The sequence below is a fragment of the Idiotropiscis lumnitzeri genome, chromosome 7 (assembly GCF_059441095.1).
Source record: "Idiotropiscis lumnitzeri isolate Australia: NSW breed Sydney's pygmy pipehorse chromosome 7, RoL_Ilum_1.0, whole genome shotgun sequence".
Lineage (NCBI taxonomy): Eukaryota > Metazoa > Chordata > Actinopteri > Syngnathiformes > Syngnathidae > Idiotropiscis > Idiotropiscis lumnitzeri.
In genome coordinates this window covers 7,142,669-7,157,493 of record NC_142397.1, presented here as the reverse complement: position 1 = coordinate 7,157,493, position 14,825 = coordinate 7,142,669, and the positions used below count along the sequence as shown (strand labels likewise).

The 14,825-nt window shown below is 42.5% G+C and overlaps 2 protein-coding genes across 2 annotated transcripts; one reads left to right on the top strand and one right to left on the bottom strand.

The window, feature by feature from the left end:
• The first annotated feature begins 88 nt into the window (after positions 1 to 88).
• Positions 89 to 6,065, top strand: fkrp (fukutin related protein). Its single transcript, XM_088301302.1, has 2 exons — positions 89 to 649; positions 1,284 to 6,065. Exon 2 carries the CDS (start codon positions 1,377 to 1,379, stop codon positions 2,973 to 2,975), a length of 1,599 nt encoding a protein of 532 aa, XP_088157428.1. The 5' UTR covers positions 89 to 649; positions 1,284 to 1,376; the 3' UTR covers positions 2,976 to 6,065.
• Positions 4,909 to 13,157, bottom strand: slc1a5 (solute carrier family 1 member 5). The gene is made up of 8 exons (XM_088301303.1): positions 12,502 to 13,157; positions 9,763 to 9,805; positions 9,605 to 9,673; positions 9,355 to 9,521; positions 8,405 to 8,638; positions 7,863 to 8,057; positions 7,635 to 7,769; positions 4,909 to 7,470 (listed from the first exon to the last, which is right to left on the bottom strand). Exons 1-8 carry the CDS (start codon positions 13,011 to 13,013, stop codon positions 7,248 to 7,250), a joined length of 1,578 nt encoding a protein of 525 aa, XP_088157429.1. The 5' UTR covers positions 13,014 to 13,157; the 3' UTR covers positions 4,909 to 7,247.
• Between the last annotated feature and the right edge of the window lie 1,668 nt (positions 13,158 to 14,825).

Genomic DNA, 14,825 nt, shown 5'->3' with positions numbered 1-14,825 from the left:
AGATGCTCAACTGTAAATGACAAATATAGAGCCAGGTCTTCTGTAATACACAACTACTGGGTCGCCAGGGGAGATAGTTTCCTGCCATTTTGTGAGCAAGGATTGTTTTGTAGGTAATGAAGTTAGTACTACAAAATACGCAATTTGATTTCCGCTATTGCTTTTACCAGGCCAATGTGCAAATTAATTGTAAATTGTATAACGATTACAGCGCTTTGTCATAATTCTAAATTGAGAGGCTGCTTTCGGTTTGAACGTTTATTTTAATGAACACAAACCGGAAGCAGTTACGTTGTCACCGTAGGGAAGCTGATGCAGTTGCTCAGAAGCTAGCCTGTTAGCTAAAGGCTAAACACGGGACAGCTGCCCTCAGTCCGTTCCCACTTCGTGTATATAGCTTCATGCGCAGATGGTTAAATACGTGAGCCACGCCCGTTCATTGTTAGTCCAAAATACGATTTAATTGATATCCTCGTTCTTACAAGAACGCATAACACTAGGTTAGGCCAAAGAGCAAGGTTGTCAGAGCTGTGACCCTGCTGGAAGACCAAATGTAGTACTCATGTCGTGAATTATTCAAGTCAGGATGAAATGACATGATTTCTGCAAATTATTGCAACGAAGAAATAATGACTGCTTTCAAGAGTTGGTGAGTTGTAAAAAAAAATGATTTAAAACGACTTTTGTGTGAGGCTAATGTGCTGCATTGGATGGAATTATTGATCAAATGCATGTAGGTGATCTACTCTGAATATTACAAACATCCACACTTTGTTTAAACGGGACTTTTCTGGCAAGTGAAGTGAAATTATAACAATATATTTTAATAATGAAGCTAATCGCTGCCGTCGGGCATGAAAAAAAAAAGGAATGCACGTTGAGCCATTAATATTGCATTTTCAAAGGGAGCAAGTCATTTTCAACACTTTAGATTGGCAAACAGTTAGTAGAAAAAAATATACCAATGTGGGGACTGAACAAAAATATGGTATCGGTTTGTGAAAATATATAACACTGACCCGACATAGGAGCACAAGCGAAACATGACACTGAGAATATTAGCAGCACTTAAAGGGGGTGGAAACTGTGCAGAATTAATGATTAAATTAATATGAATTCGACAGAAAAGTTGAATCATGATGTTTGTGATAAAATGTAAATATAATGTGCAAAAAAAAGTTAAACAAACTGTACTGTATTTAGTTTAGCTCCATCTTACCCGCAAGACTTATGAGGCCAAGCGCTCTAGAAAATAGTACATATTCTTTTCCTCTCTGTTACAGCTTGGACTTAACATCCTGTCCTGTGATACCAATGGGGACCTAAAGTTTGGAGTTTTTCATTCAAACATACTGGACACTTAGTTCCTTGTAGCCATGCGGATCACATTATGCCAAGGCGTGTTAACTGGTGCAATCATCCTCAACCTCCTCATCCTTTACTATGTGTCTCGGGCTCAGCAACAAATGATGGAGAAGAGGAAGGAACACGGCAGGGCCACCAGGAGAGCTGCCTTACCCGCCTCCGCCCAGGGGGAGGGCATTGGGGGATTCGTTGGGCCCGGCGTTGACCCCGGAGTGCCCGGCCTGGTATACAATAAACATAGCCCACGAGTGACCGTGCTCCTCCGCGAGTTTGAAAACTTTGAGAATTACGTCGTGGATGTCGCTAATTCCTTCCTCAGACAAAGACCTGAGCTTCCTTTCCTGGTTGTGGCCGACACACCTCCATACCCGCCTCTGGAGCTCCCCGATGGCACTCGCCTCCTGGTGCTCTCCCCAAGCCCGGACCAGCCACCGCAAGCGCATAGGCCAGAGTTTCACGTCCAGACGGAGTTTGTGCTTCTCGTACCGGACGGTGTGGAGCTGGAGCCGCCCCGAGCTATTGAAAGGCTGATTAAGGAACTGGAAGGCGAGGGTGGCGGTCCAGTGAGGCTGGTGGCTTCACCCGTTCTGGCTCGATCTGCTGTGCAGTGTCTCCACCTAAGGGTGAACCTCCGCGAGTGGACCGCCACTTACTCTATAGCCGCGTCTGGTAGCAGCGGCAGCGTGTGTACGGCCTTGCATGGTGACGCCGTGGTGCTCATCCGCACGGAGGATCTATTTAATCTCTCGGTGCCACTTGGCCGGCCCCTGTTCCCCTCGCTCTTCATCCAGACCACACTGAGGGGCTGGAAAGTGAAGCTCCTGGAGAGCCCGTGTTTTTCGGCCAGCCACCGGCCACTCTTTAGCTCGGCTCACAACCAGTGGAAGGCGGACACTCGCCTGAAGGATTCCACGGGGAAGCTGATGAGGAGCTTCGGTCTTAAGCGTCTCCTGCTGCCCGAAGGGAAGGAGCAGTGGTACGGCTGCAGCAAGGAGTCGCCCCGCTGCTTCGGAACGGTGCAGGATGACACACCGGACTACCTTTACCTGGATCGCTGGACGCCTCCGTGTTGTCTGCGCGCACTTCGAGAAACCACCAAATACGTCATCAACATCCTGGAGAGCTCTGGCGTGCGTTACTGGATGGAAGGCGGGACTTTGCTGGGCGCCGTCCGCCACCAGGACATCATCCCGTGGGATTACGACGTGGACCTGGGAATCTACTTGGAGGACGTGCCCAACTGCGATCACTTGAAGAACCTGGACTCCGGCTCACTGGTGGACGCCAATGGCTACGTCTGGGAACGTGCGGTGGAGGGCGACTTCTACAGGGTGCAGTACAGTGAGGCCAACCACTTGCACGTGGACTTGTGGCCCTTCTACCCTCGCAACGGCGTCATGACCAAAGACACGTGGACCGAGCACAAGCAGGACATGGAGTTTCCCGAGCACTTCCTGCAGCCGCTCGTGCCCATGCCCTTTGCGGGCATCAATGCCTATGGCCCGAATAACCACCGCGCCTTCTTGGAGCTCAAGTTCGGAGAGGGGGTTGTCGAGAACCCCCAGTACCCCAACCCTGCCAAGAAAAGACTGGACCGGGCCAAATTATGAGAGCATGTTTGTTTATATGCTAGTAGATGGACACTCTAGCGCCTGGCTTCAGGCCACATTTGGGAACGTTGTGAGCGAGGTCAAGTTTGGTACTCCTTACCAATGGCGCAGCACAACGCTTACGTCTACATAAAGTAGATGAGCAAAGGGAGACAAAAGTCTGTCCTTAAAAGGGGAGTTGGCAATTTTCCACCAAAAAATCACTTTTTTTTCCCAGATTTGTTAAAACAGTCATTATGACTTGGCAGTGGTGAACTTTTAATATGTTCCAATCTCAAATCAAAAATCATTTTTTTTTCCATTTAAATGAATGGAAATTCCATTCATTAGTCTGATATGGATTTTTTTTAAGGCAGTTACCAATTTCCAAATTTGGCTTAAAAAAAATCGGATAACCAAGGCCGGCATTATTTATTATTTTTTTTAAACACTAATTCTTGTTCTCTTAGACAATGAAATGCATCAGAATTTTTACATTTTTGCTTGAAAGAGCATAAGAGGACTCAACAAATTGTTATAGTCACCACATGCTGCCATGGTAATGACTTTTTTGTTACTTGAAAATTGCACTGGCACTTTTTTACATTTTTGATTGAAACATGTAAATAGTCATCACGTGTTTTGTACAGACACTTTATTATTTTATTTTGATAGATTTTTTTTTATTGAAGCATGTGCAGCTTTTGGGGGAAAAAAAGTGCAGCTTTTGGGAAGTGCTACGTTTATTATATACTATTTTTTTGTTTTGTTTTATTGGCTTATATATTGAAGTTATGTAATATAAAACTCAGGTTTATGTGCAAAGAACAGGTCTAAGCGCTCAAATTTTGGGTGAATTAAGCGTTTATCTGCTACGGTACTATTTGAAATGAATAAGAACTTTTAACGGTTACCACATATGTGAATTACGTCCAGAACATTTGACTGCTTTCCACTATCTTGTCCTTAAGTATTCGTTTGTTTTCACACTAGTGGATTTTCAAGTACATTAACATGTTAAAATGCATGAACTGATTATATTAACTTGAGGGAAGTACTATTGTGAAGTGATAATGATTTGTTTCAACAAATATGATTTAAAAAAAATGTTTCTTGGGGGAAATTGCAAACTTCACCAATAATGATCAGCGACCACTTAATTAGAATGAAACGCTGGACTACTTGAGCTTTGACATTGTTTGCAGATACGTGGTTTACCATACAATGTGTTCTAAATGTTTACAATAGTGTAAAGTGGTTGTATATTTTCACAATTGATTCGAATACTGTCCAATATGTAGGAGCATGTATGTTTTGCCCTTACACGATTTAACTGTGGATTCATCTCACCCCATTGCCTTGGTTTGCACTGATTTTGTTGACATTACAGTTTTTGCACACTTGAACGGCTGTTCTTATATTGTTGTTTCCAAGAAGTGAACAGAAATGTCTTTGCTGTTGTTGGGATTTTGTATGGGGCAAAATAAGCACACTATACTAAAGCGTCTTGTGGCTGTCAGAACCTTATCGTCATGATTAAATCATCTACTGTATAAACGTGGTTAAACTTGCTTTTGAACACTAGGAGGCGTAATCCAACTATGATTGGGCCTCAAAATTAAGATGAGATTTCTGTATTATACAAGACGATGCAGCACGGTATATTTTGTCACTGCCAAGTAGCACACATGTCAGCCTATAGGGAGTGTCCTATTTCCAATAAGTAGCTTTGCACCTGTTGATGCAGCACACTGTATATATCTGATCCCATTCCTATCATTGCCCAGCAGCACTTGGACATCGTCTACCATTTCTGCTTCTGATTTAATGGCAGACTTAAACTAGTGTCTGTAGAAGCCTTTCTACCGGTGGGTGAACATGAACTCACAGAGGACGCGGTTGTTTAGTTTGCAAAGAATCACCAGCCCCGTAAAAATGATGCATCACAACATTATTAAGTCATAAAAAATTTATTGTTTTGAACGGAAGACTTAAATGCACACCTTCCCCTTGTGCAGACATCCCAAAATATAAAACGGAATTCCATATTTTCACAAGCATAGTGTCCACACATTCATACCAAACTTTTACAGCATGAAGATAGGTAACGTTAGTGGAAACGTGGCCATTTATGTAGTTCTAAATTCATTTGCGTGACATTTGGAATTTTAAAAGATAACCCCAGGAATTAGAGCCAATTTCTTTGTAGGAAACCACAATAGAAAGGAAGAAATGGAGTACCGTGTAGGCATATTAACATATTAGATGAATTCATAATATTTACACCAAAAAAGATATCCCAAAAGTGACCAGGAACTCTGAGGTGCTCACTAAAAAAAACAAGTCTTTGAATGTTTCATAACCTTTTGAGTTTTTCATAGGCCAAGTTGTGCTATACAACTAAATTTTGTGCTTCGTAAAACCTTTGTACTGAAAAAAATAATGAATAAAAATAATAAATTAAGCAATCTCCCTCGGTGTGCGAGTAGGATTTTTGGTCTTCAGGAGAAAAATACAGTCTGCAAGCCAGAGTTCAACCTGAGGTGTAGTGGCATCCAGTTTTTGTAATCCACTGCGCATTTTGTCTTTGGTACCTTAGGCCACATATAGATTTAGCATTATTGTTCGCTTTTTTTCCATGCATAAGAAAACACCTTGTATGAACAGTAGGGAGGGCATAAGGAATATATTTTATTCATCGCATCTTTAGACAATATTGAGGGGGAAAAAATGGAGTGTATTACTACTGGATAAAGCCAACCGAGGCGCTGTTGATTGACTTTTAAAACTACTTCGCTACCTTAAGCGTGGTACCCACGTACGGATAATCGGACCAGACTATTGAATATCTCTAAAAGATTATTTTTATGCGATAATCCTCTTGTAAACTTGTTGGGGCCGACAATCGTAAATCTTTAAGCCGTTGTGTGCTGGTTAACAAAAAAAAAATAATAGCTAGTTAAGGCTAACAGTTTTGGTACCCTAGCTTCTGTTTGATATTTTTCCGCAGTCTGGATGCCCTGTGAGACATCTTTCGCTTGTCGGTCCATATCGTTACCTCTGAGTACACCATGCAGTAATAAAAGCAATATTGCACGGAGACTTCCACTTTGGCTTGAAACAAGAGTTCAAAACATGGAACTTCCCATCTATAAAAACAAAATCACTTATTTAAACATTCTAACGAGTCAAAAGTTCCCCATTCAAGGGAAAGCGTGCAGTTTTTTTTTTTATATGGACAACTTCACCCATCTGAGAGAAGCCATTTGCCTCACTGTTCTGTTTGGGATTCAGGAGCTTTTCCGTAACTAATTTAGAATATCCACCACAGGAAAATAATTAAAATTCTCACACCTTGTTAACAACTAGACATTAGACGAGCCAACAAAAGCAGAGGAAATGGTTTCAGAAGCAACTTTTGTACATTTATCACCCGTTTTTGATGGTGAATTGATTTGAATACTCAAAAAAAAAATTGATGTTATAGTAACCATCTAATACGAGTCATGCTACACATTGTTTACGCATCTTAGTTGCTGCTTTGTTCACGTTGGACAGCGTTCTACGTGCGACTACGCATCTTTTATAATGCATGCCATTATGAATGGCCGTCGGTGAGCGGCACAGCTTTGGTCAGACGGAGGATTGGTGAAGTCCGGCTAAAAACTGCAAACTCCCCCTTTAAGGGACAGATATTCCCAATGTTATAAGTGGAACATGTGGAAAATCTGTACGATAGACTAAGTAACCACTATAGTAAAAACACCCTGTCAAACACACAAATAAAACATTTTGAGTACTTTTCAAAAACAGCAGTTAGGGATGAAGGTCATGAAAATGTTCAGGGGAAAAAAAAAAAAAAAAAAAAGCACTTTCCCGATGCTCATTTGCCATTCACCTTTTTGTTAACTTCAATTAAAATGGGACAACAATTGCTGATTATCCTCCACGGGGCCAGTGACACGACAGTAAAGGAGAGAAATGTAAATTGTAACGGAAGTACTGCTAATAAATTACTATTTGGGACATACCCGATAAGAAATCTTTGGTCTTCTACATTCATATTTACCCGTGGAACATGCTTATAGATATATTGTCCAAATGCCAGAATATTCCTGCTTCCAATTTTTAAAATGTTGTGCTGCATCAAGTATATCCTTGCTCCACAAACCTTTTGGAGATGTGTAGAGAGCACGACAGAGATGGCTATATAGAGAGAGAGGTCCAATCGTGTCTACTTGGTAGTTTCCACAGTACTGTTTAACGACATCAAATGTGATGTCTGCGCCTCGATTACATGACAGAAGAGTCTTGATCCCGCTGTGAATTTTTGTTGTCCCTCTGCTCGACGCCTTTCATCTCAATAAGCGGCGAGTGCTCAGGGGCAGATGTGACGGGGTTAACCTCGGCCAGCTCGCCTCCTTCCTCCCGTTGGGCTGTGCGGTCCACGAAAAACTGCAGGAGTCCTGCTCCAAACGCGTCGCCCTCAACGTTCAGCACTGTGCAAGTGCGGTCACTGAATAACAAAGACGGGGAAATTATTACCAGCAACCGGTTAAACTACAAACAGTATCTTGTAGTACTTGGATTTGTCACTGAAAAAGCGTCAAATTGACATGGATGCGTGGAAAATGTGCAAAAGAAGTACAAGCTGCTGCTATCACAGGGTTGTGTACTCACACGAGCCAATCAACAGCCAGGATCAAGGAGATATCGTGGGTGGGCAAACTGACTGCCTCCAAGATGATAGCGAGGGTCAACACCCCGCCAGCAGGTATTCCTGCTGCACCGACACTGGATGCTGTGGCGGTCACACTAGTTATACGGCAGAAAAAGGAAAGACATCAGCAACTCCAAGAAAATTCAAAATCATCACAACGTTCTTTTGTGAGTGTGTGGGATACCTACAGGATGGTAATGACTTGGATGAAGTTGAGGGAATAGTTGTTGAGCTGAGCGATAAAAACGGCAGCCACGCATTGAAAGCATGCGGCTCCGTCCATGTTGACGGTAGCGCCGATGGGGAGGATGAAGCGGCTGATTTGCTTGGAAATGCCGTTGTTTTCCTCCACGCACTTCATCATCAGTGGGAGTGTGGCGGAGCTGCAGGGGGATAAAGGGGGGGGGGGGGGGTGAATAGACCGGAGTCATGAGTTTAAGAAGAAGGAATTGCAGACAAAAACAAAAAAAAGTGTTGTTCCACAAGGTTCTGTCCTAGGGCCTCATCTGTTCATCTTCAGCTTACTTCCATTTGGTCATATTTTACAGATTGAATTTGGAGTCTATCCCAGTTGACTCAGGGACCAAAGGCAGACTACACACTGTGAGAATTGATTGAATTTCAACAACTCCACAACCAAGTGCATCATCTAACAATATGCCGTTGATCACACAGAACACATGACTGTTCTGCACTGGCTCCAACTGTTAGGAATGAGCAAGTTCGTTACCTCGAGGCCGTTCCGAAGGCTGTGGCCAGAGCTGTGAATATGCCCCACAGGAAGGTGTACGGGTTCTTCCTCGTGATGACAAAGTAGATGGTGGGCAGCACAATGAAGCCATGGATGGCGTGCCCAACAATGCAGCACGCTATGTACTTTCCCAGGCTGGCAAACAGCGTGCCGACATCCTCCATCTCAACAATCTTGCCAGCAACTAGGAACATGATACCGATTGGGGCATACCTGAGGAGCGACAGGAGGAAATTAAAGGTTGTTAAAGTGTATGGGACACAAAAAAAAAAAAAAAGCCTACAACCTTTTTTTAAGAAGGAGTACAAGTACAAATAAGATTCCAATAATTACTTTAGTTAAAAAAAAAAAAAAAAGGCCTCAAAAGAAATGCACAAAACAATATTTTATTTTTTCATGAGCTGTGTCCACCCACTGGTCATGTGACCCAGTGCATGCGTGACATCACTGGCCCAAGGTGGTCATATTCAGACTGTGAAGATGTTGATGAGCAGAGAATCAGTAATTATGGTTGCTGTGGTTTTATGCTTTAACTAATAAAAGAGAAATGAAATGAAACAGAAAAACTACAAAGGGAACACTTCACAGCCAAAAAGTCAGAGACATGGCTTGATGATTATATCTGACTTCTTCGTGATTTCACTGTCGCGCCGGAAAATGTTAAAAGCATAATGCTAAATCTCTGATAAGGTGTATCAATTTGACAAACCATTCTTTTGCAACATGGATATTTTATTGTTTATTACGATGTATTAAAATTTTTTTTTTTTTTTTTTTAAATCATGTCCCACACATTTTCAGGGGGAAGGTATATTTTTTGTTTTTACTGCACAGCTCTTAACGCTGTAACCCCAGGCACTAGAAATAGTAAGTGGTGCCATGCCGAGCTTCGTATGACCCGAAGCACCTCGTCAAATCCGAATCCTTACCACATGATCCACGACACCAGCACCATGGTGGCTTCATTGAAGGAGTTGAAGAATTTAATCAAGATCTCGCCTTCCTCCCCCAACTTCCTTAAAGCCACACCGAACACAATGGCGAACACCACTAGACCCAGAATATTCATCCCGTCCTGGTCGGTTCCAAAGGGAACCTACACACATACGCAAGACTGTCAGGACACACTCAACGAACCTCAAAGCAATTTATTAGGCGCAGTCATGATGGCCTGCTCACCTTCTCCACTGTTATGTTACGGACTCCATCTGTGCCATTTGTGCTCACCAGCTTGTAGCTTGTTCCATACTGCAAAGGAGAGCTTTGTCAGCTTGAGAAGCATTTCCATGTTAAGTCAAATTGTTTACGGCCGCTTGCAAGATACTGTCAGGGCTTACCGACTGGAAGGCAGCAGACACCAAGTTGGAGGGAAAGACGTTTCTGTTTGCGAGAACAAACGAATCAAAACCACATGGCATTCCAGAATATCACATGATCAAGATGAAAATCAGATGAAGTCTTGTTTGTGATTTATTGAAGGGACGACACAATTTGCGTTGGCAGAGTCGGGCCCGTTAAAGCCGCACAAGTCAAGCGACGCCTCCAATATGCCACGTTATACGAAGGAATTAAGAGTAACGAAAACGAATTTGAAGAGGAAACTTAGAGAGATGCACACCCCTCGAACAAACATTTAAATTTAAGAGACACACCATCGTGATTTGTGACAGCGGACAGATGCTCTCGGAACGATAGAATCGCAATGCTGGGGGGGGGGTTTAGATCATGTGATGTTTGTGATTCGGGCATGTGAATAAACCTGACTTGATCATGTGGAGACACCACTTCGAAAATACAGGTCAGGCGTTCCAAAAGTGATCACACACTTTTCTTTTTGTTTTTTTTCTATTAGGTTACATTTATCATTGGTACAAGACGTGAGACCATCAAAATTTAACAGCTCAGACTCAAGTTTTTTTTTTTTTGTTGTTTTTTTTAAATCCTTGCCCAAGGCTCGTCAGGTGACATTGGATCAGCGTTCCATATTTGCCACCTGGGAAGATATTTTTTCTGTCCTACTCAGCAGTTTGGCGCTTTCGGTATGTTTATGCTATCAGTGGCAAGATTTGTTCTTGACAAACCTTACAGAGGAAAGCCTGCTACTCCCACTACCAATGGAAACGCTGAACTTCTGCAGCAGGCATTCATGCAAAGCCATGGAAATTTTATCTGGAGAGCTTCGCTGTTACTCAGCATCAACTCAATTCAGCAGCTCCTTTGGAGAATGATCCAGAAGTTTATCTGTACCATCTTCAGGTTGTCGAACATTCAAACAACCTGAAGTCAAACAGAACTCTGCCAAGAACAAATCCATGTGGCCCGGCTGCAGGAAGTCTTCTAACTTGCAAGCGTACAGACTGTGCACATTGCCTCTGGGGGGATATGCAAAACCATGTCAACTTATTCAGCTCATTAATTAACTGTTGCTGTGTAGCCAGCATTTATAGAGTCACACCAAGTATTTTAATGATTGATACTATACAGATTTCCAAGCAGGAAAAGCAAACAATAGCAGATGGCAATTGAGAACAGTCAACAGGGATGTTTCTGAGGTGTCTCCGGGAAGTGTTGCAGTGATATGTGCAAAATATAGACGTGTCGGACACGCAGCGAGTGCACCACTTGACTGACAGGTCCTTTTTTTTTTTGCTTTGTTTTGGACAATTTGTTGAACAGCAGTAGCCATGCTGCCAGTGGGTTCTTTTGCCAAAAGACAGCAGGACACCAACTGAGAGGGCTCACTATAATAAGAGACACGGGTTTGGCTTGCTGTTCTATTATCATAATGGCTCAGTGTGGGTCTGCGTGTATGCACCGCCTGGATGCATTCCCTGGTTATTCACTGATCGCCCCCCCCCCCCCTTACTCAAGCTAGCAAAACAATAACTTCTTCATTTGCATGCCAAATAAGGTAACTATTGAGTTCATTTAGTCTGATTTGTCACTCTGGTTCAGGGGTGAGCAACCTATGGCCCGTGGGCCATAAACGACCCACAAGAGCACTTGAGCCCGACTTAAAATAGATAAAACCTCGAGAGTAACTTTTTTTTTTTTTTTTTAAAAACCTTGAATTATATACATGTAATTAGTTTAAAATGTATTGTAATTTCTTTCATTAAATTACATTTGAATGACAAAAACTGGGCGGCACGGTGGACAAATGGTTAGCATGACGGCCTCACAATTCAGAGGTGCAGGGTTCGTTTCGGGCTGCGCCCTTCCTGTGTGGAATTTGCGTGGTCTCCCTGTGTCTGCGTGGGTTTTCTCCGGGTACTCCGGTTTCCTCCCACATTCCAAAAACATGCATGGTAGGTTGATTGGACACCCTGACTTGCCTGTAGGTGTGAATGTGAGCGTGGATGGTTGTTTATCTTTATGTGCCCTGCAATTGGCTGGCAACCAGTTCATGGTGTAACCCGCCTTTCGCCCAAAGATAGCTGGGAGAATGAGCTCAGAAAATGGATGGATGGATGACAAAAATTCAAAATAGTACCTGAGTGTTGCGTGCGCAAACACTTGTGAAAGTTAAGTTCAGCAACAAGTTTGATTGTTTTATACTGTAAGCAGTGGTTGTATTTTTTTAACACCTCTGGGACACTGATACGTGTCTGGCATACAACTGAAAGCAATCACCATTTGAACACTGTAAAGTCCTCCTCTATTCATATTCTAATGAGGCCTTGAAGGAGGAGTGTTAAATTGTTTCTGGTTTCTTCCTGCTTTTAATGAACCGAGCTGTCCCAACAGGTAGCATTTCATAACGTGCTTGTTAACCATTCCACATCCAAATGTGACTTATATGAGCTTATCTTGGTAGTCAATTCTTAAAATAAATTTTAAAAACATGTGCGTGAGGACTGATGAGTGTGATTGGACGCCCCTTTAGACCCAGAGCGTTAATTTAGCCTGTAGCAACCTGAGCTGATGCAACGACATGACTTCATTGCAGCAATGGTGTGCTAAATACAACGTGCCATGTGGGTCACAGCTTCGCGTGCACTTTCAGGACGATCCCTTGACAAAGCACGGAAACTCGGGCATGTGAACAACGTTGAACTTCGAGTGTTTCAACTCACCTGATTAAGTCTAGAAAAGAGTCGATAACTTCTTTAGGTTCGGGCACGGCATCATCAAAGCCAGCGACTTTAGGTTTGGTCAGAGTCACCGCGCCGGGTCTGATGATGAAAGCCATCACCACCCCGATGGCCGATGCGATCAACGTGGTCACCAAGAAGAAGAGCATAGCCCAGCCGCCCAGTTTGCCCAGAGCTTTGGGGTCAATGCTGGCTGCCCCCGACACCAGACTGCACACCACCAACGGGATTATAATCATTTTTAGTAGCCGGATGAGCAGCTCGCCGGGGAAACCGATGTAGATGATTTGGGTGCGGGAGAGCTCGGCGTTCCGCACGCCGAGGCCGATGAAGACGCCGATGATGACGCCCGCGACGGTCAAGAGCACCAGGAGGTTCTCCATGACTATCCGCTTCACACGCCGGGAGAGAGGCTCCGCGGCGCCACGCGACGAACCGTTTGGCAGCGTCTCCTCACCGTTGTGCACTTTGACGTCTTCCACCCCGTCCGTCATCGTTACGGCCTGTTAAAAGTTGCCCTGGTAAGAAGTTTTGGCGTTTAAAAACGGGAGTGTGAGTTGTGAGGTAGATACGAGGGAAGTGTTCTGCCACTCGCTGCGTGTGGCTGGCTGAGACGCACTCTTAGTAGTACGTAAACGGGAAGTGGAGCTGTGTGACGTCAAAGAGGGCGTGGCCTAATTGATGCAATCATTTTACAGTCACTGATGGTGTAGTGCGGGGGTCAAACTAATTTTTCTCGCGGGCCACATCGAACCCAAATAAATCATCATCATATTAATAATATTTTATTTTTATGATTATATATACACAACTAACACTTTAAAGACAGAATTCTGAGTTCTGACAATGTTTTCTTTTTTTTTCTCTTTATTTCTTCACTGGCTAATCTTTCATTGTCCTCTCTCAACAAAGCCACAACACGCCCCCCGCCCCAAATTCATACTTAAAAGTGATCATTCTCACTTTTTATTCTCAGAATTTTCACTTTAAGGTAAAGTCAGCATTTTCACTTTATTCTCAGAATTCTGACTTTAAAGTGCTTCTCACTTTATTCTCAGAATTTTCACTTTAAGGTAAAGTCAGAATTTTCACTTTATTCTCAGAATTCTGACTTTAAAGTGCTTCTCACTTTATTCTCAGAATTCACACTGAAAAATCAAACTTCTCACTTTCTTCTCAGAACTCAAGATTTTAAGTCAGAATTCTGACTTTGAAGTAGGCATTCTGGGAATAAAGTCAGAGTCCTACCAATGTTTATCTTTCATTTCTCCACTGGCCCTAATCATCTTCCCTATTTACTGGATAAGCAGTGTTGAAAATGACATTTTTCCAATGGTCACGACCGTGCCGCAAATAGCGAAAATCTGCGTAATATTAACGGCCATTGAATTGTATTGTAAAGAGAAAAGGAAACCTAAAACGTTTTTCAAAAACACTGATACACATTAAATATTAATTCTCCATGAAAAAAAATGAAGGCGAATGGGGAAAAATTCTGAATTTTTTTTAATCCACGAATACCTACCTACAAAAAAGTTGCTCCACAACTACCACCATAATGACCACCATTAAAATACAGTAGCATATTAAGCCTAGGTGTTGAATTTTTGTAGCTAAAAAGTATGGATCGGAAAATAAAATTCACAGTTTGAACGGCAAGTAAAAAATGCCTCTTGCAGTAAAGTTATATGTGCCACCACTATTTTAAGCTCCAAAGGTGTCATTATTCAAACCAATTTGAATCGTAAAATTGGTTTAAACCAAACAAAATTGAATGGTTATATTTTAAAATGCACCATCTTCAAGTATCAAGATATGTATCAAATCATCTTTTCGGAGAGATGCACACCAGGTATAAATCAGTTTGAAATTACTGATAATTGATTAAACTAAACTAAACGCCAAGGGGTGTGGTGGATTGCTGTCGTATGTTCCCGATTGTGACGTATATGCTCCAATCCAATATATTGTAAGCGCTGTATCAAAAATCCGGCCTTGACAAAGATATACGAGCTTGTACAACAGTTGCACCTTGTTAAAATTTGTGAAAACTGTCATTCACAAATCTTTTAAGTATTGTCTGAAAAAATGAGTGCCCCTTGTTACCAACATTAAAATACAATAGTGCAGTAGGTTGTGTTCCTGAAACGAATACTAGTTACTTTAACATTATGCCGAGTTTCAGCACTGCATCGAAATATTGTACAGGACCATTTTACTAAAAAGCTAAATACAACTGAACTGTACTTGGGCAGTTCTTTCAAGTACCACTAGAGGGAGCCAGAGTAACGCTAGTGGTACAAGTA